We start from the raw sequence: 23,007 nt of genomic DNA on the forward strand, positions 1-23,007 counted from the left end.
CCAGTTGGATGTCGTATTTTGACGCTCCTGTTATTTTGCAATGTTTTAACTTTACAGTAATTGTACTTTTTAGAAAGATTGCACATATTATCGTTCATTTGATACTGAGCCTTTAATAGTCATTTATAAGGCATTTATAAAGCATGAATAGTCCTCACTTAAGGTTACAAAACTGCATGAAGTTGAGTTAATAAATCATTTATTAACATATTAGTTAACCATTAATATATGCCTGAATAATAAGACATATAAATGTTGATTTCATTAGTTTATTAATCATTTACTAACTCATTCTGAATGGTCCTGAAAACCCTCAACTACTCTTAAATACAAACAGTTTGTAAATAATTTGATACTTAATATAGTAATGAAAAATAAATCATTAACTAAGTATGAAAATACAATTATTAAGCACATTATATAGGTGCTTATAAGGCAAGAATAGAGCATTTGTAGCTGCAGTTATAAACTGCTTACTAACACTTATTAATGTAGAGTTAATGCTTAACAGATCATGAATTCTCTATTTGCTAATGCTTAATAAATGATTTATAGTGTGTAGTTATAAAGTGTTACCGATATTTTTTAATACACTAATGTGTATTTATATAGTGCATTTATTGTGTATGGTCATACACCCAAAGCGCTTCACAATCATGAAGGGGGGGGGGGGGGGGGTCTCTTTACACCACCACCAGTGTGCAGCATCCACTTGGATGATGCGACGGCAGCCACAGGACAACAACGCCAGTGTGCTCACCACACACCAGCTATTGGTGGAGTGGAGAGACAGTGATAGAGCCAATTCGGTGGAAGGGGATGATTGGGAGGCCATAATGGGTAAGGGCTGATTAAGGGACTTTGGCCAGGACACCGGGGTTACACCCCTGCTCTTTACGAGAAGTGCCATGGGATTTTTAATGACCACAGAGAGTCAGGACCTCGGTTTAATATCTCATCAGAAAGACGGCGTCCCCTTCCCTTTTACTGGGGCATTAGGACTAACACAGACCACAGGTTGAGCGCCCCCTGCTGGCCTCACTAACACCACTTCCAACAGCAGCCTAGTTTTTCCATGTGGTCTCCATCCAGGTACTGACCAGGCTCAGCCCTGCTTAGCTTCAGTGAGTAACCGCTCTTAGGCTGCAGGGTGACATGTGTACCATCTGACAGTACTAAACTTTTCATCATATACTTTGTTAACAATAATATTGTTTGTAAGTGTTTTGTTCTCTTGCATTCCTCAGATTACAATAAGTGTTTAACGTGTGTGTGTGTGTGTGTGTGCGTGCAGTGTGTGAATCTCGTCAGCGCGCTGTGTTTCTGCCGTCGGTCATCATGAAGGAAGGTTTCCTGCAGAAGCACAAGGCTGAAGGTCCTCAGCTGCTCAAACGCTTCACTTTTAAGAAACGCTATTTCTGGCTGAGCTCAGAGTCGCTGTCCTACGCCAAGAGCCCCGACTGGCAGGTTTGAACAATCTCACACACATCACACTTACTTCTGTTTACATTTCAGTGTTTCCTAGTTTTGTTTGGAAGTTTGTTGCCACCCTGGTATAAATATAGAGGTGAAGTCAGAATTATTAGTCCTCCTGTATATTTTATTCCTCAATTTCTGTTGATAGAGAGTAGATTTTTTTCAGCACATTTTTAAATAGAATAGTTTTAATAACTTATTTCTAATAGCTGATTTCTCTTTGCCATGATGACAGCACATCATATTTGACTAGATATTCTTCAAGACACTAGTATTCAGCTTAAAGTGACATTTAAAGGCTTCACTAGGGTAATTAGGGTAAAGTTAGGGTAATTAGGCAAGTCATTGTATAACAGTGGTTTGTTCTGAAGACAATCCAAAACAAGTATTGCTTAAGGGGGCGAATAATATTGACCTTAAATGGTATTGAGACAATTAAAACTGCTTTTATTCCAGCCAAAATAAAACAAATAAGACTTTCTCCAGAAGAAAAAAAAATTATTTGGGGGGCAAATAATTTTGACTTCAATTGTATATAAGGTAATTGCTTGAGTTTATTTTTAATATCCACAGGTTCAGCTAATATGTTGTAACATCTACTTCATATCAGTGTAATATTTTACTCAAACATAATTGCTTTCTGTCTTAAATTATAAAGACTTTATTGGCATATTCCTTTATCTCATATATATCAAAAGATAGAAAACATGCCATTTTGAGAAAAAAAACAGACCATGTACTAATTAAGTTAAACAAAATTTGTATATATTTTCTGTGCAACTAACTTATTAAATAATATAGGGGGTATATTAAATTTTGGAAATGACTCGCGTACACATACACACTCGCCGGCCACTTTATTAGGTACACCTTACTAATACCAGGTTGGACCCACCTTTGCCTTCAGAACTGCCTTAATCCTTTGTGGCATAGATTCAACAAGGTACTGGAAATATTCCTCAGATATTTTACTCCATATTGACATGATAGCATCACACAGTTGCCGCAGATTTGTTGGCTGCACTACCATGATGCCAATCTTCCATTCCACCACATCCCAAAGGTGCTCTATTGGATTGAGCTCTGGTGACTGTGAAGGCCATTTGAGTACAGTGAACTCATTGTCATGTTAGAGAAACCAGTCTGAGATGATTGAACTTTATGACATGGAGCGTTATCCTGCTGGAAGTAGCCATCAGAAGATGGAGACACTGTGCTCATAAAGGGACGGACATGGTCAGCAGCAATACTCAGGTAGGCTGTGGGGTTGACAGGATGCTCAGTTGATACTAATGGACCTAAAGTGTGCCAAGAAAATCTCCCCCCACACCCTTACACCACCACCAGCCTGAACCGCTGATACAAGGCAGGATGATCCATGCTTTCATGTTGTTGATGCCAAATTCTGACCCGAGCATCTGAATGTGTCAGCAGAAATGGAGACTCATCAGAGCAGGCAACGTTTCTCCAATCTTCTATTGTCCAGTTTTGGTGAGCCTGTGTGAATTGTAGCCTCAGTTTCCTGTTCTTAGCTGACAGGAGCGGCACCCGGTGTGGTCTTCTGCTGCTGTAGCCCATCCGCCTCAAGGTTGGATGTGTTGTGTGTTCAGAGATGCTCTTCTGCAGACCTCGGTTGTAACAAGTGTTTATTTGAGTTATTGTCTCCTCTGACCATCCGCCCACAGAACTGCCGCTCGCTGGATATTTCCTCTTTTTCAGACCATTCTCTGTAAACCCTAGAGATGGTTGTGCGTGAAAATTACAGTAGATCAGCAGTTTATGAAATACTCAGAGTAGCCCGTCAACAACCATGCCACGTTCAAAGTCTCTTAAATCCCCTTTCTTCCCCATTCTGATGCTCAGTTTGAACTGCAGCAGATCGTCTTGATCATGTCTACATGCCTAAATGCAGTGAGTTGCTGCCATGTGGTTGGCTGATTAGAAATTTGCGTCAACGAGCAGTTGGACAGGTGTACCTAATAAAGTGGCCGGTGAGTGTATATACTCTATTCTCTTGGAATAATTTTTTTTTCCTCAGAAAAAAACATGCAATTTTGAGTCATAAAAATGAAATAACTTGAATTAATTTGACTAATTAAATGAAAATTGTATACCTTTTCTGAGCATCTAAGTGAAACAATATTTACACGTCTTTTCTTTAAATATTTTTATTTTCCGTTAACATTTATTAATCTATTACAATAAACTCTGTGTTGATGGCTTAAGTTTTATTTAACAGTCATGATCCTGAGAAGCTGCTTAATATTCACTAGAGGAAACCGCATGATTGGCCATCTGCCTGACTCTGCCGCTCACACACATTCACACTCTATAACTGTGAGTGTCTGTGTGTGTGTGAATGTGTGTGTGTGTGTGTGTGTGTGTGTGCAGGTCCGCTCCACCATCCCCATTGCGCGTGTGTGCGCGGTGGAGCGTGTGGATGAAAATGCCTTTCAGCTGCAGCACGTCATGCAGGTCATTACACAGGACACTGATGGACAACTACACACCACATACCTGCAGTGCAAGGTGAACGCACACACTAATGTGCAACTACACATCACATGCACTCACAGTCATAGACACAAACACAGACTTACACACACACACACACACACACACACACACAAACTTGTCTTTCTGAATTGAGGAGACACTCTATAGTGTACTGGTATTACTATACTTGAGGACCACACACACACACATTGGGCCCTATCATACACCCGGCGCAATGTGGCGCAAGGCGCGGCGCAATAGTCTTTTGCTACTTTCAGCTCGGCGCAAGGATCATTTTGAGGTGTTGCGCCACACTGTTTAAATAGCAAATGCATTTGCGCTCAAATGTGCGCCCATAGGCGTTCTGGTCTTAAAAAGCAGGCGTGTTTTGGCGCGTTGCTATTTTGAAAAACTGCAAATAGTCTGATCTTTAGACCAGAACAAAGTCAGTCTATTGTCTGGCGCAAAGTGCGCCTGGCTTACACACTACACACAAGATGCAGAGCAATACACAAATATCTTTACATATGAAAAATATATAATATCTTAAGGATATATATATATATATATATATATATATATATATATATATATATATATATATATATATATATATATTTGATATAATAAGGATATATGTAGGATAAAAATAAAAATGATTAAAATATTACAAAACATTAATTTCTAGCCTACATGAATTTAAAAACCACTGCCGTCTTACTTTCTTCATCTCGGGAGGCTTTTTCAGTTCATTCAATTTGCTTTTGTATAATGTTATTATTATTAGCAGTATTATTTATTATATCCATATTTATATTTGTTTTATTAAAAACAAACCCTGTCAGGTTTTAGACCATATGGGGCACAGCAGGTGTATTTGGAAATAACTCAGGTTTTTGAGCACACTTTGTTGTTATTGTTCATTTATTCGTTTGCTGAAAATTAGAACTGAATTTAGAAATATTTTTTAAATAATCTTTGCACTTAACAAACAAAATTAATTATTTATAGGCTAATTGATGTCTGTGCGGGAAGGTTTCCCTATCCACGAGAGCAAAAGCGAAAGTAAACTTACTTTACGTCATGTGCGCTTATGGCGCGACGCGGCTGGCTCTTAAAGGGAATGGGAGATGAGACTCTGATTGGTTTATACTCAAAACACACCTATAACTCATTAAGAAAATAAACTCAACCCTTTTAGACCATGCGCCATGGTGCAAAGCGCATTTTCCCATCCTTAAATTAGCAAAAATGCATTCTGACACGCCCTGAAAGCGTTTGAAAATTGTTTTGACCGTCAAAATAGAGCCCACACTCTCTCTTTCTCTCTCTCTGGGTCAAACGCAGATTTGATCATCAAAGCATTAATAAATCATATTCATGAATTAAGATCATGTAGATTTCTGAATTGAGATCTTTCAATGATTAATAATGCAGATCTGCTGGTAACTCTTAGGTGAATCAGACTCTACATGTTTAGAAGCAGCTCCAGATCTCATATACTGTATGATTTTTCACCATATCTATAAGTGGCTCAGAACAGATGAGGGGGGAGAATAAATCACATTTCATGCAGATGTGTGTTCAACAAAGAGTCCTGTGGTAACATTACATGTCTTTACCTTTATTTTTTTAGCCCATGGTGTGTGAAAGTGTTAACATTTGTGTATGTTTGTGCATGTGTGTGTTTCAGAATGTGAATGAGCTGAATCAGTGGTTGTCTGCCATCAGGAAGGTCAGCATCTATAATGAACACATGCTGCCGTCGTTTCACCCTGGAGCTCATCCAGGAAACAAGTGGACCTGCTGCCTGCAGCCTGACCGCGCAGGTGTGTGTGTGTGCATGCGTGAAATAAGGAATAACTGACAAGAGCCTGTTAAATAATTAGAAAACAATGCAAACGAGCAGACACAGCTAATACCAAGTTAGAATTGCATGATTTTCAAAGTAGTCGTGTCACAGATCTTTTCACACTGCATGACTATCTGGGCTAGCGTTTCGTCGCTGCTTTGTTTACACTGCAAGATGGATCTGCAACAGGGACTTTCACATTGCATGACTTTACAATAGGAAGAATCGCCGACAACTTCGTTCAAACTACGTCTCACAGCCAAAAACACGTCGTATATCTTTTGTTATTAACTACATAATGAGAAAGAAGCCTTTAATGGGGTAGAAAATGTACATATTTGCTCACCTGGGTTTGAAGGGAATTAGCAATTTCTCCTTAACTTTCTTTTTTGACCCATGTTGCGATATTGCTCACATAACACGTCAAAGAGACACGGGTGCTCCTGCCAAATTATCAATAGTTTTTCCTTCATTTCTTGAGTCCTAATATACTGAAAATGAGCGCTTTTAACTTCTCTCTCAACCTCCCGCTGGCCTGCAGGTACACACACACACACACACACACACAAACACACTAGTCTAGTGAATGCTGCTCTCTCAAAACCTGTGGGGTTTTGGAGACGTCTGCATCAGCATATGGGGCATTAGAACAGGACGTGTGTTTGGATATAACTTAGTTTTCTGACCACACTTCATTATTATTGTTTATTTATTCCTTTGATGGAGATTAGAATTGAACTAAACTAAATTAAATCTGTAGGCTGATGGATGTCTCCTTACTCCACCAAAGTAAAGGAGTAAAGAGTAAAAGTGAAGAGAAAGTAAAGAGGCTGAATGGAGGAGGCTCGTTTTCTCGCTAGTGAAGCGTTCAGTTTTTACACAAAGTCAGCCATGTAAATAGCAAATGCACCATGGAGCGACACAACTGACTCTTAAGCCTAGTTCACACTACAGGATTTTAAACATCAGCAGATCGCTGTGCTGTTCACACTACATGACTTGACTTTGTGTCTTTTAATCTCTGTGGTGTTCACACTACGCAACACTCTGTGAATGATCCACACGAGGGGGGTCACACACTACATGATCTGACAACAACTCATTCCCCATCAGCTCATTCAAGCTACCAAACCACAGCCAATTAAAATTTGAGGGAGGAGTCGTCAGAAAAAGCTGAACACTATTGGCTGCTTGTGTGTGTGATTACATCACTGACAGCGTTTCAAGCTTTGGAGAAAGCATTTAAAAACATCGTCAAATCAGCGGATTCATCAGCGAATTAATCACTCATCTGCAGGTTCCAGTGGATAGATACACAGAGAGTTTTTAATTTTTTTAATTGTATAACTATTTGAAATAAAACTAGCATATTTATAACACCCTGCCGCTTTCTAACTATCAGTGTATTTCTTTCTGACATTGTTATTTTTTTTAAATACAAAACAGTAAAGAACTGAGCATTTCTGCCTTAAATTACCATATTGGTCAAAATGACTGCATGCATGTCTGATACTTTTCACTGTGACTTTAAATTTGTGTGCATTTTCTTGCCTAGCAATTTTCTGCTAACATAAACAAAACTTTCTGATGGCAAAAACATCAATTTACCTCAGATATCTTTCAATACAGCAGAATCTGTGCCGTGAAATAGCTCCTGTTTGAAAGTGAAAACGACAGCCAAGACCTTTAAGTGTTTTAGTATCTTAACTACATATTTATAGGCTGTATTACCAAAAAAAGATTATATTTTTAGGGTAATGGTGTCATTAAATATGATGCCAGACATTCAAAGCTTAATTTTAATATCTCAATAATAGCTTTGAATGTAAATATGTTGTGACAGTATGGCGTTTTATATGAGAACCGTCAGAATGAGCAGTATGGTAATTTTAATAGTTACAGAATTCTAGTTCCACTGTTATATAGCCTACTCTCATGTCTGTGCTAACGCAGAATGAAGCCAGTGCTTTGATGCCCATTCTGACCAATCACAGATGTTTCTGTTGAGCTCCTGAACACACAGGCATTCAGCTCATGCTGATATGCTCTCTCATTGGCTGCAGCTCGTCACTACATCTGACCACACGTGGGGTTGAGTCGGCCGACTGCTCTGGAATATTTAGCATGCTGAATGTTGGATTTCCGTCTGCGAGGTGTCGGCGACGCATCAGCGAGCCTCGTTGATGCGTTGTTCAGTAGTTCACACATAAAGAGCGGCGAGCGCCGAGCACCCGCAGATTTCTTCCCGATCACAGCCCGATCTGTCTGCGAGCTCGTTAACTTCCAAATCGGGCTCAAATCAGGCTCAAAATCCTTTAGTGTGAACTAGGCATTAAAGGGAATGTGAGATGAGACTCTGATTGGTTAAATGCACGTTATGCTCAAAACACACCCAGAACTCATTAAGAGAATAAGCACAACCCTGTTAGACCATGCGCCGAGGCGCAGAGCATAATAAAGCAAAAGTGGACTTGGTGGATTTGGACACGTCCTTAATGCTTTTGCGCCACTTTTTGCCTAGATTGTGAAAATAAAGCCCTATGAGTGAGTGAAAACCTGATATGCAGATATTCTGACTCTGATTGGTTATTGTCATTTTCCTCTCTCGTCTCAATTCTGCCCAGTAGTGTTTATTTTCAGCTCTAGGTTTGCCTTTGAGCTGTTCCAGCCAATAGCACAAAATCAACCATTGGAGAGGCAGGGCTAAAGAGAGTAAAGCCCCATCTGATTGGTCCAATTTATATAAACAACCAATGCATAAAATAAATGATTACACATGCCTGTCATATGTATATTGCATATACTATTGTCACGCTCATAATAATTTGATAAATTGTGCAGCCCTAACCTCAGGTAAATATTCGTTTCTAATAATTCAAAGCTGCTTCCCTGTTCAGATGTTGTATTTGAGATGCAAACTGCTCCGTTATGCAAGACTAGTTTTTCCCACATCTCCTCTAAAGCCTTCTGTTGTGTTTTGATGTGATCTTTGACTGTTGTCGCTGTGAAATAACTGAAATCATTCACCCTAGTGACATGGATTTGTAATGCGCTCAAAACCTGCCGGAACTACTTTAGCTGTGCTTTTTACCTGACAATAACCAAATACTTTAGAGTGCTCATCAGCCAATCAGAATCGAGCATTTGACTGTCGTTGCTGTGAAATAGAGAGGGGTCTGGCTGCAGACCTGGGGCCTGTTTCAGAAAGGAGGTTAAGTAAAAACTCAGAGTATTTTAACCCTGAAATGAGAGAAACTCTGGGTTTTCCGTTTCAAAATGGCAGGTTTGTTAAACTCGAGAAAGCAGGGTAAGTCAAGCCTGTTTCTGAAAGAGAGGTAACTTTAACTCAGAGTCAGTTACTGTGGTAACTTACTCTGTGAATCTAACCTGGTCAGAAGCAGGTTTTATTCTCTAAACTCTGAGTTTCTGTCAGTCTCCTCCCCTTTTTTAAAGATGAAGCGGTATTTCTCGCCTTAGCCTTACGTTTCCACCCACCTATTTTAATGGCACAAGTGCATTAATTAGGCTAAATAAAGAATTAATTGACGCAGCTTCTTCTACCACAGTAAATTCTGTTTTTACTGTTGATATTTGGTGCCAGTTTAATCAGAAAGTGGCGATTTTTTTCTCTTTGACTCGTTGGATGGAATTTTATTCGCATCTTTTATGCAATATTCCAGTTTTGCACATAAATTTATGTAATATATTTGGATGGAAACATAGCTATTGCCTACATTTTAGTCACACACAGAAGAACTGTACGGGAATGGCTTATCCTTTTTTAATAAATAATTCAATTAAATTCACCTTCGACATGCACTGTAACTAGATTAATGGGATTATTATTCTTTCTAAAAATTATTTTTAGTACTGCTTACCTTCTAAATGTTATATTAACCTCTATCACTTGATCAATAAAAAAGGCAGGCACACAAGTGCACTGTTAAATCATTTAAAACTAATAAATGTATAAAAAAGTTTAGAAAAAAAATATTAACGTCACAAATTACATTACTCATTTTATTATACTTAAATATTTAAATACTTAAAAAGTGAAATTAGGCATTAACTTGAGCAGCTGTTTTCCCACGCTAACTGTGTCTTCTCTTTACTGATGGTTGCTTCTTTTCAAATATATACACTCAAATTTGCTATAACTTTGCATGAGAACATCAAGTTCAGCTGGAGAAAGAAATGCTGATCTCTTTTATAAGATATTGCCATAGTCACTCGTAATGTCTGCGCTCCATTGATAATGCCTTTTTAAAGTCACGGTGTGCGCGCTTAACTCCGAGTTGGTCTACTCGAAGTTGATTGACCCAACTCAGATCAGCTGTTCTGAAACCGAAAACTCAGAGTTTTTAATCTCTCGGTAAATCAACTCAGAGTTCAAGTTTAAACTCGGAGTTGTTTGAACCTCCTTACTGAAACAGGCCCCTGGTGCATAGCAATCTGGGCTGCATCCAATGCTTTTTAATGGGCTCACCTAACCCCACCCCTAACCCTACCCGTCGCTAGCTCCATTTGAGTGCATTGTGTCTGACATTGCATCGCTGAGTGATGCAGTCTCAGCTTGCATCATAAAGACTGCATCCAGATACTATTGGTGAAAAACCTCAAAATCACTCACCGTAGTGATATAGAGCTGTAATGCGCTCAAAACCTGCCGGAACTACTTTAGCTGTGCTGTTTACCTGACAATAACCAAACACTTTAAAGTGCTCATCAGCACTTTAAAGTGTTTGGTGTAGTGTAAGTTGTAATGCGCTCAAAACCTGCTGGAACTACTTTAGCTGTGCATTAATCTGAAAATAACGGCACATCTTAGAATGCTCATCAGCCAATCGGAATCAAGCATTCAGCAGCAGCTTTTAAAGCAGATGTACAGTACAGTGACCTCAGAGATGACAGTAGGCTATACTGCAATGTTTTTGCATGGATGTTTGTTGTTGTAAAACTAATGTCATATATGTATGGATTCAATTTTAATTCCTTTGTCGTTAAAACGCAAAGTCTAGAATGGATTTCTGTCAATTCCAGGGTCCTTAAATTAACTTTACACGCATTTTATCAAGTCGCTGAACACATTTGTGTGCAAAAATCCAGGGTTTGAACTTATGTTAGTGCATTCTTCAGTGCAAGTTTTGCTAATATCTGGCAACACTGCATCTCTCACTTTATAATTGTTTTTTGCTTTAACCCACACTGAAAAAAATATTCATTGGATTTACTAATGTTTTTGAGGTGAGTGGTTGCAAACAATTTATATGAGCTGAATTTAAACAAACAAATTAAGTTGAACATTAGTACATTTAATTTGTTCAAATTCAGCCCAAATAAATTGCTTGCAAACACTTATAGCACCTGAAAAAAAGGAGAAAATCCATTAAGTTTTTTTTTCAGTGCATGTATATGAGTGCTGTGCTGTTGTGAAGTTTGTGTGTGTGTGTTTGTTTCAGCGTCGGGCTGCAGTCGCACTCATTCTGCTGTGACTCTGGGCGACTGGAGCGACCCGTTAGATCCTGACGCTGAAGCTCAGATCATCTATAAAGAGCTGCTGCAGGGCCGAGACAAACTCAGGTGTGTGTGATGCTGAAGACGTCCAGCAGGAGGCGCTGCTGTATTCACTCAGACTGATCTGAGGCCAGTCATTCACTTTATACTGAGATGTACTCCTTCAGTGCAAGAAAAACTATTTATACATTGAAAAATCAAAAGTTTTAGAGAAAATTTTGAAGTATTTTTTTTGTGTATTGTCTATTATTGTGTGAGCCATCATGATGAAAATACTATAGTAATTTATAGTAAAGGCTGCTCAGGTGTTAGCACTGTGGCCTCACAGCAAGAAGGTCGCTAGTTTGAGTCCCGGCTGGGCTAGTTGTTATTTTTGTGTGGAGTTTGCATGTTCTCCCCATGTTGGCATGGGTTTCCTCCGGGTGCTCCACAGTCCAAACACATGCGCTATAAGGGAATTGATGAACTAAATAGGCCGTAGTGTGCGATAGTTTATGGGTGTTTTCCAGTACTGGGTTGCAGCTAGAAGGGCATCCGCTGCATAAAACATATGCTGGAATAGTTGGCGGTTCATTCCACTGTGGAGACCCCTTACAAATCCGGGACTAAGTCAAAGGAAAACAAATGGATGAATTATTCATTCATTAATTTTCTTGTCGGCTTAGTCCCTTCATTAATCTGTGGTCGCCATAGCAGAATGAACCGCCAACTTATCCAGCAAGTTTTTACGCAGCGGATGCCCTTCCAGCTGCAACCCATTGCTGGGAAACATCCACACACACACACATTCATACACCACGGACAATTTAGCCAACCCAATTCACCTGTACCGCATGTCTTTGGACTATGGGGGAAACTGGAGCACCCGGAGGAAACCCACGCGAACGCAGGGAGAACATGCAAACTCCACACAGAAACACCAACTGAGCCGAGGACCCAGCGACCTTCTTGCTGTGAGGCGAACATGCTACCCACTGCGCCACTGCCTCGCCCTATGAATGAATGAATAGTAAATACTACTGTTTTTGAACTATATATTTATCCAATGCAACTTAAGTCACTTTAAGTCACAGTCCTAAAACTATTAAACAACACCCATTCCGGGTTAATGTTATGCTTATTTCACATTACAGTGATGAGATGTAGTAGATAAAGAAATACTAATTGTCAATAAAATCTAATTTTAATTGTTATAAAATGAGCAATTTTGCTATATAAGTGATGACACAATCGCATATAAGAGCACTGTATTTTTGCTCCGTAAGACACCCACAGTAGCTTTTTCTACATTAAAATGTTAATTTAAAACTATATAAAACCAGTGCATTGTACAATAAGACTTTTTTTTTCTACAAACATTTAAATGTTGTATTTCAGAGCTCAACAAAAGCAGTGCATTGCTTCAGTAGACTTCTTCTACATTAAGACTAAGGCCCCGTTTACACTAGTACGTTTTAGTTTCAAAACGGCGTTTTAGAATGAAAAGGATCCGCGTCCACACTAGCGTTTCCGAACAGCTCTCCATCTACACCAAAACGCTGAAACGCACATCACTTGACCACACACACACACTCTCTCTCTGGAAAGCGCTGCAGCCTATCTACCCAGATGAGAGCTGTGCTAGTCGGAGTGTTCATCAAGGATCTCCCGCTGAATCTAATCTCACTATATTTATTAAACGTGATATTTCATTCATCTTGTTGTCTTTATCTAACGACATATTCCCTGACTTTGGTCATTGGAATCTATTACTTGTTCTCAGGTAACGTGTTTTGGCTAAGCGTAAAAATAGGTTGATAATTAATCTAACCACGTACATTCTGTATATTGACTGATTGCTTGCCTTTATTTCCTATAATGTATAAACTTATTGTGCGTTATACTTTCATAATGGCCAATATTGATTATTAAAACTGATATTCAGCATAAGAGAGGGTATGTTTCGTATTTTCACTGAAATTGAAAGGAGGCGGTGATGTTATAGGCTACGTTTTGTTATAAATATCCACACAGTGAAGATGACGCTCATATATGCAGCACGACGCCTCAACATTTCTGCTGTCTGTAAAGTTGCTAATATCAAAATGAAAATAGGCAGTTCCTTAAATCATGTTTTCATTTTATTGTTGAGAAAGTGAAACAACGTAGCCAGGGTGATGTGAATGAAGTTATAAAGTACACTGTTCCCTTCGAAGATTTACCCGTGTCCTCGGTAGTCTGTTTACCATATCAAACTGAGGAGAGAGAGACTGCAGCCTTGATCAAACTTGCCAAGTCTGAACTTACAAGAAGAGGATCCTGGACTGAACTGTGTGTAACATTAGGCTACTTAATATTGAGGAAAAGCCCCAATCATTAGGGCGAATGTCGGCAGCCCTGCCTGTTTTCAGCACTCGAAAACTCCAGCGTAATGTGGACGGATGGTGTAACTGTAGCAAAATGTATGCGTTTTAAAACAAAAATGCACTAGTGTAAACGGGGCCTAATTCATATGTCTCTTTGGCTCTTCGTTTGGGATGCTTTTTATGAATCGGCCCCCATGGCAAACTAATTGAATAGCCCTGGCCTACTTCCCCAACAACCCTGAACCCAACCTTCACAGTACTGTAAAAATATTAATTACCGTTATACTTAGTCATAAAAAAATGCTGCTATATTAATGTGCAAATCGCACTTCCGCCCAGCCGCATATCTGATTTTGACTTTACCGGGAATCACAGCACTATGTTAGCTGACCAATCAGAGCCTCTTGAGGGCGGGCCTTTCAGAGGAACTAGGAAACATGACAGTGGTTTTCATGTTAGCTGAATAGCTGTATATAATCAAAGAAAGATTTATGAAAAACGAATGTGGTTTTCAGTGAAGCATGAGCACACATTGCTTTGCGTCTTATAAACACAACCAAGCCTTAAAATATACTCTGGACCACCCCTTTAATGATATTTTCATTATCAGTCATCATGAAACATGGATTCTCCTACCACTGCTATGCTGATGATACCCAGCTATACCTCTCTTTTCACCCTGATGATCCCTCGGTTCCGGCTCGCATCTCAGCCTGCCTGTTGGATATTTCACACTGGATGAAAGATCATCATCTTCAGCTTAACCTCACGAAAACGGAAATGCTTGTAGTTTCTGCCAACCCGACTCTACATCATAACTTTTCAATCCAGATGTATGGGGCAACCAATACTGCATCCAAAATGGTGAAAAGCCTTGAAGTAACAATTGATGACCATCTAAACTTCTCTGACCACATTTCTCTCGATCTTGCAGATTCGCACTCTATACCATCAGAAAGGTTCGACCCTTCCTATCTGAACATGCAGCTCAACTCCTTGTTCAAGCTCTTGTTCTCTCCAGACTGGACTATTGCAACTCTCTACTAGCCGGGCTTCCAGCTAACTCTATCAGATGCTTCAGAACGCAGCAGCACGAGTGGTCTTTAATGAACCTAAAAGAGCACATGTCACTCCGCTGCTCATCCGTTTGCACTGGCTGCCAGTTGCTGCTCGCATCAAATTCAAAGCTCTGATGTTTGCTTACAAAGTGACTTCTGGCTTTGCTCCTTCTTATCTGCTCTCACTTCTGCAGATGTATGTGCCCTCCAGAAACTTGCGTTCTGTGAATGAACGTCGCCTCGTGGTTCCATCCCAAAGAGGGAAGAAATCACTTTCCCGAACTCTCGCATTCAATCTGCCCAGTTGGTGGAATGAACTCCCTAACTGCATCAGAACGGCAGAGTCACTTGCTGTCTTCAAGAAACCACTAAAAACTAAACTATTTAGCAATTGCCTCTGGTTCAACCGCTAACCGCTAAACGTATTACAAAAAATAAAAAATAAATAAATAAATTACTAATGTTTTGCTTCTTACACTTTACATACCTGAAACTTGCCTACAGCACTTCTTCATTGTTGCTCTTATAGTTGTGTAAATTGCTTCCTTGTCCTCATTTGTAAGTCGCTTTGGATAAAAACGTCTGCTAAATGACTAAATGTAAATATTTTTGTGTTTTACTTCAAGTAAATAATCTGTGGTTTGCCGGATTATGGGAGGGATTATTACAATAAAAGATCCCATGTTAATTATTAATTTACAGTATGAACAATAACTACTCTTTGTGACACATAGATATACACACTAGATATCGGATAGGGACCCTCAGCATGCGTCAATAGCGCCGCCACATTGGTACAGGGCTCCCAGGACAAATGTCATTCAACTGCTCTAGTCAAGACAGTGTTATTACGTGAAGATGCGGGACTTTAGCGCTGTCTACGGGTGTAGTAACGAGCAAACAAAGAAAAAAAGGAACAGAGGCAGAACATACTAAACACTCGGCTTATGCTGGTTTTGTTGAATAAAATCAGCAAACAATGCAAAAGAAATATGACAAAGAGATGCTGCGCTGCCAGAAACTTGTATTATTGTCGGCTAGTGAAGGAGTCGTTCGGGAGATTCATTCACAAATGAGTCGCTCCCTTGGTCAGTATGAGGAGTAAAAGCAGGAGAGGAGCTGTGTTTCAGGACATGATTAGATCAAATTTAACAGGGAGGGTGAAAAGTACATTTCTGTACAAACAAACACAGAGAAGTAAAATTATAATTTTCATAATTAGAAAAAAAAAAAACATATTAACATCCAGGAAAACTCCCGATTATAGATATATGTGTATATGTGTATATCTCTGGCTATGGATGGCCACAGTCCTCCACTGTACCTTTGTCCCGCATTCATTTCTAAGGAGCGCTACCCTGTACCAAGATGGCGGCGCTATTGACGCATTCCGTCCAATAGACAACAATAAGCCAGGCGACATCTAATGTATATATCTATGTTTGTGACACAGGGAGCAGTACCTGGAAACACAGGAAGTGGAGTCAGCAGAACAGGAAGTGGGTCAGCCTTCATCAGGTCAGATCCTTCACACGTGTTCACCTGTAGATCTGAGAGATGAATGATAACGTAAATCATCTTTCTGCTGTGTGTGTGTCAGTGTGTGAACAGGCTCGCTGTGAACGCTCTCGTGTCCTCGCCACTCGTCTGCTGGATGTCGTGCTGGATTTAGAGCGAACGCATTCGACCTTCCAGAGCCGAGAAGTAGACGAGAGCAAAAATCAGTTCATCCTCAGCGCACACACATGATGGAGAATCTACACACACACACATACATCACGGCCAATCTACAGCACAGACTCTACTGTACAATTATGCAACGTTTCGGAGTCGAACTCGGCGCACTGGTGAATGTCTGTGGAAGCATTTTTACGTGTTTGTACTTTAATCTTGATGCTCTGGGGTGAATTTTTTACCAGACGCTCGACTGTAGCTTTTCAGATCCGCTGACTGTGTGTGTGTGTGTGTGTGTGTGTGATGATCTGCATGGCTTTACACTAAACATCACAAACATATATTTTATAGCTCACTGAAAACACTGCAAAAAAGATTTTCTTTACCGTTTTTGTCTTGTTTTTAGGACAAAAATCTAAAAAATTTGGAAATTAAGAAGCATTTTTAGGCAAGCAAAAAATATAGTATTATTTCAGAAATAATATGTCAACTACTACAGTGGTTCCCAGCCTTTTTTTGCCTGAGACCCCCTTTTTCCCCGGAAAATATTGTAAGGCCCCCCTCCACATTTAATGATGCAATCGCTCATATAAGTTTGCAGTAATGATGACAAAAAAGATGTTGTTTTCAAACAAACGGTGTGTTTATTACTATATCCAGATATGTTTATGCACACATAATAGCCTAATGTTTCCCAGAGATGGGTTGCAGCTGGAAGGGCATCCGCTGTGTAAAACATGTGCTGGATAAGTTGGCGGTTCATTCTGCTGTGGCGACCCCAGATTAATAAACAGGTTGAGGAGCACTGCCCTGGCTGACCAAAAATGGACAAATTTGTAATCCATCCTCCACAAAAAAGACGGAGTCACACTGATTCGCCTCGCAAGCCAAGCCGACCAATCACAGAGCTTGCGCTACGCGTCGTTGCGACGTGTAGTTATATTTTTTAAGAGGTTTACGTCAGCGACACCTACGGCCACGACGAAGGGCTATGCGTCAGCGTCGTAGCATACGCGTGCGTTTGACGCAGAAGTATAAATCAGCCTTAAAAGGCCGCCATAATTTGCAATGTCTACCAGTTGATCTTCTTGCACAGCCATGGTGGATTCACCTGATTCGTTGACAAGTGTGTTGCGGATCTATTCCTTGGCAGTTCATGGGTCCTCTGCTAAAGACGCCTGTTTCTTACTCATTTTGCTGCTTGTGGGTTAAAATTGGGTGCTCAAGTGACCGAGATTCAAGCGAGAAAATAAGGTCATTTTTCAAAATAAAAGATCGTTCAGATGTTCATAATAAATAAAACGAAAATAATTAATGATTTAGGGCGCACTCACACTATGCTATCCGAACCGTGCCCAGGCCCATTTCTCGGATTGTTTGAGAAGTGTGATTGCGCTGAATTGAGCTCAGGCCTGGTTCACTTGGCCGGCCCTGGCGCGGTTGGAAGAGGTGTGCCTGAGCGCGGTTCACTTGGGCTTTTGGCGCGGTACACTTGTGTATGAGTGCAAAACGTGCCTAAGCCAGTTTCATATGGATTAATTAATCATTCTTAATGTTCAATGAACGCAAACTGTGGAAGATTATTAAAGACACATACCCCTCACTGCACAACAGCTGCACCTTCAGCAGACCTCCTCATTCCTGCAGCACGAGAACATTATGATTGTTTAGGAGCGTCAAAAGTGGCGGATCTGTTCAGTGAAATATCTGACTGCGTGTTACCGCATCTAAAACGATATAACTAAAGAAATCTCCACTGTGTTGAGCGAGAGCACTTACTGAACAGCGCATCATCGATGACGTAAGCGTGCTCAGGCCCGAATGTAATGCGAGTGCAGGCCGTTGGGGGAGACAGGAGGGGGGTCAAGCGTGCTTCAGCCCGGTTTAAGGCAACTGTACATAGTGTGAGTACGCCCTTATTGTGCAGCCCGGTACCAATTGATCCATGGACCGGTGGTTGAGAACCACTGAGGTAAGGGATAAAATTAACTAAGTCAACATGACCATTCTCCTAATTGTCCACTGCTAAGATTTTTTTTAAATATGACGCTGAGGCCCCCTTGTGGGCGGTGACCCCCCTGTTGGGAACCGCTGAACTACTAGCAGATTATTTAGCTTTTTTATTCATTCATTCACTTTCTTTCAGCTTAGTCTCTTTATTTATTAGGGGTCGCCACAGCGGAATGAACCATCAACTATTCCAGCATATGTTTTACACAGTGGATGCCCTTCCAGCTGCAACTTAGTCCTGGGAAACACCCAATTGCACACATACAGAATGGCCAATTTAGTGTATTCACCTACAGCGCATGTCTTTGGACTGCGAGCACCCGGAGGAAACCCACACCAACATGGGGAGAACACGCAAACTCCACACAGAAATTACAACTGGCCCAGCCGAGGCTTAAACCAGCAACCTTCCTACCGTCTGCCAGATTACATTGTGTAATTTGAGTTACAGGAGGGTCATAAAACGTAAGCATTTTATATGGCTGGAGTAAATAGGTGTCGGCGAAGTGAAAGTTTACATCTTGGCAGAGTAGCTACTATTATCTTTGGGTTCACTGCAGTCACCACAGAAGAGAAGTTGGTGACTGAAACAGTCGTTTACACACGTTCTCACAAGTTCACAAAGGTTGCATTGTTTAGGTGGCATTAAGACGGAAAAATACTTGATGTTGAGCAACTAAAATTCATGCCAATATAAGTGGAGCATATACTGAAAGAAAAGAAGTGAAATAGCACGGCGTCAATAAACAGCAGTAATGTGGCGGCTACTGTCGTTAAATTCCTCAACACACACCTTTAATGAGATGTGGCATTTAACCACCAACTATTCCAGCATATGTTTTGCGCAGCGGATGCCCTTTCAGCCACACTCCAGTACTGGGACACACCCATACACACTCATTCACACACACACACACACACACACTTGTACACTACGGTCAATTTAGTTAATTAATTCACCTATAGCGTATGTGTTTGGACTGTGGGGGAAACCGGAGTACCCGGAGGAAACCTACGCCAACATAGGGAGAACATGCACAAGGCTCAAACCAGCGACCTATTTGCTTTGAGGACACAGTTCTAACCACTGAGCCACCATGCCACCCCATTTAGCTTTTTTTTTTTAAAGGTAAAAGACTTCTTATTTCTGAAAACAAAATACATTATATATGTGTCTATGAAATGCTTCTTGACTGAAGAATTTTTAGATATTTGGACAAGAAAGGAGACAAAAACTCTAAATAAGAACAGCAGTTTTGATGTTTGCAGTGAACACACATAATACTTGAAGTACAATAACTGAAATGAACTCGTTTTTATTTTAGCCAGTTGCCAAAGCAACCTCTAACTATCAACTTGTTTATATTAAAACAACTCAAAGGGAAATCAAATTGTATAAATCTGACTATTTAAAATACATACACCAGCGGACAAAAGTTTGGGGTCAGTAGGATTTTTAAATGTTTTAAAATAAGCTTCTCCTGCTCACCAAAGCTGCATTTATTTCATCAAAAATACAGTCTAAATTGTAAAATTGTGAAATGTTATAGCACTATAAAATAACTATAATTATAATTGGTTTATAATTTAATTTAATAATTTATTCCAGCGATTTTTCAGCTTCATTGCCCCAGAGTCACATGACCCTTCAGAAATCACTAATATTAATATTTATTTATGTCATTATTATTAATACTAATGGTAATAGTAATAAAAGCTGTAATCACTGGAGTAATAATTTAATTTGAAACTACATACAATAAGAAAGCAGTTATTTATTTTAAGTTACTGCTTGAAATTATTTATTTTTATAAAAATTTAACAATTTAAAAAAACATTTTTTACATTTAATCAATGCAAAATCAGTAACATTTAAGGACATTAAACACGGCAAAAATATTAAGCAACCGACCTAAAAACACCAGCTAACTTTCGTTGACTGTTTTGATAACCAACTACTGTATAATAAGTCAACAATTAGGTCAACGAAAACACTTCTTACGCATTATTGTCTAATTATTCTGCTAATTTCGGAATGTATTAAACGTTAATCAGTTAATGTTACATTAAGCTGAGCTAAATTTACCCGCTAAAATTTTATCAGCAATCAGCTCTACCTGTTTTAGATGAGAGAAATCAACAAACTTTATTGGTTCTGGCTATTGTTCGGCATTCCATGTGATTTGCAAGAATAAACCTCATTGGTTCTTTAGCGCCAAGTTAAAATGTAACAAGTTAAAAATGCCGCTTTGATGAACATAATCACTTAAAAAAAAACTGACCCCAAAATTTTGACCATTAGTGTATATACTGTAATAAGCACAACAAAAAACTACAATTTAAATAGGAAAAAACAATAATGTAAAAAGTAATGTTTTTAACAAAGGTTTTATTTCTTAACCAGAATCAAGAAGTCCTTTTTTCAACATTTACTATTACATTATTAAAATGAAAAGTTGCATCTGATAATGTTATATGAAATCAAAAATAAATGTTGCTTTAAAAAAAAAACACGCTAAATTCTGAAACAATTTGCTCAGTAGTTAATGTTTGATGATGATAAGCTCAATGTTTGCTGACACATTGTTAAAAATAAAACATATGTGTTAATATTTCATGGACATGGGTTAACACGAAAAAAATAAGGTTAATGAGTTAACATTAATTAATGCATTAAAGTTCAATAAGTGAAGTTTATTTATAAACTAATTTCGAGAGGATCATGTGCTTATGATTGCTTGCAGCCGGCCTATCTAACCAGATGATTTCTGAGCCACTATAAAATACCCTTCATTTTAACAAATCCCCCCTTCCACCCCTACTCGTCCTACTTTCCTAGATGGGTGGCACGGTGGCCCAGTGGTTGGCACTGTTGCCTCACAGCAAGAACATCACTGGTTCTAGTTTTTACCAAGCCAGCTGACGTTTCTGTGCAGAGTTTACACGTTCTCCCCGTGCTCACGGGGGTACCCCGCTTTCCTCCCACCATCCAAAAACATGCAACTTAAGTTAATTGACTGATCCAAATCAGCACAATAGACATGCTCCTAGTCAGTGGTTATCTCTTAAGAGCGATCACTATCTGTTCATTAGCTACTACAGCAGGGGAGTTCTCCAGATCTACCTGAGCTCAAACTCCCCTCTCGCCCTGCAACAGGAGGGAGCCCCGGGCTCAAGGGCTCTCTCCCGGCCAAACAAGCTTTATAATCAATCATCAGCTAGGTGTGAACTCATGAACTGCTAGTTATTAAATGTTTACATTACTGAATAAACGTGACGGTTAATTTATTCTACTAAATAATATTAAAACCATGATTGTTAATCTTGAAGTTAACATTTAAGATTTCTTTAAAAATGTTTTTTATGCCAAGTAATGTATAAAGTATATAAATAATATGCCAAGTATATTATAAACTAAACAAAAATATATTAAGACAAAACCAATAACTGTAACAAATGTATTGCTCATCATCAATTTTAATGTCATCTATTTAACAGATGTGAGCTAACGTGAACTCTTTTACATTATTGACCTTTTTCATAAAAAAAATAAAGAAATATCATCAAATAAATTGCTCAATGTAAAACGGTGCATTACCCAATGTTAACTGATCATTAAAAAGAAAAACTTAAATTACACTGATGTGCGTTTTAAAGATTTCAGACACTAGAATCTATTTTATTTTGTTTGTTTCTTGCTTTTCTTCCATGCAGGTGAACTAGTTCCAGACCAAATCAACCTGAATTCATCTTGTAACTGTAATATTTTTATATTTGCACACAAGGACTGCTGTATTTCTGTACTGTTTCACTTCTTCAAATGAACCCGAGCAGCTGTTCTAGATGTGCCATTGCTGCGGACTTAACCAGGTTAGCGGTGTACAAGTGAAACGGGGTCAGCGGTGCGGTGTTTGTGTTTGCTGTAGATCTTTCTCCATCAGTTACTTGCTTCATTTAGTCTGATTCCCGTGGGCTTGTTGATTTGTGAACACACACACCATCTGATTTGGAAGCTTTACATTGTGCCATATAGTATTTTGAGCATGAAAAGAGCTTATTTTTTTGCCAAATGTACATTTAAGAACTACTTTTATGTGCAGTATTTCGCTTCTGTTGGATTTTGTTTGGACGGAGAGAGCATCTGCTGTGCCTGTTGATTATAAAACACATCACTTACACCAAACTGCAGAATAAAGTGTGTTTCTTTCTTTAGTGTGTGACCTCAGATTACTCAAACATACTAAATAGTGTTTTTAAACCACACTGTAGTAAAAAAGTTTGATAATGTAATGCATTTACAACTGTTTAGTAATACTCTAGTATACTGTAGTGTTAACTATATGATAAATTAATAAATACTGTAGTATACTTTAGTTTTTAACTACAGTAAGCTGGAGAATTGTAGTATAATATTCTCTATAGCTGTAGAACACTACAGTATTGGGTTATTTTTATATTACTATAGTTGTTGTGTTATTATAGCCAGGGGCGCCTGCAGTACCTACCATGAGAGGGCGCGAATTAATGCCACTTTTTAATTTTTTTATTACATAATTTAAATTGATTATTAAACAGTATACAC

The 23,007-nt window shown here is 39.1% G+C and overlaps 1 protein-coding gene across 1 annotated transcript in view; it reads left to right on the plus strand.

Moving 5' to 3' along the window:
* rasal1a (RAS protein activator like 1a (GAP1 like)) overlaps positions 1-22,633 on the plus strand; it is a gene marked incomplete in the record, with an annotated part of 86,902 nt that extends 64,269 nt beyond the window's left edge. The window contains 10 exon segments of the mRNA NM_001443113.1: positions 1,295-1,467; positions 3,868-4,005; positions 5,666-5,801; positions 11,284-11,404; positions 16,195-16,259; positions 16,342-17,291; positions 17,443-17,743; positions 18,342-18,811; positions 18,846-20,362; positions 20,429-22,633. Of these exon segments, the coding sequence (NP_001430042.1) occupies positions 1,295-1,467; positions 3,868-4,005; positions 5,666-5,801; positions 11,284-11,404; positions 16,195-16,259; positions 16,342-16,490 (782 nt within the window).
* Positions 22,634-23,007: the final 374 nt, after the last annotated feature.

This window comes from Danio rerio, chromosome 8 (assembly GCF_052040795.2).
Source record: "Danio rerio strain M-AB ecotype USA chromosome 8, GRCz13ab, whole genome shotgun sequence".
Lineage (NCBI taxonomy): Eukaryota > Metazoa > Chordata > Actinopteri > Cypriniformes > Danionidae > Danio > Danio rerio.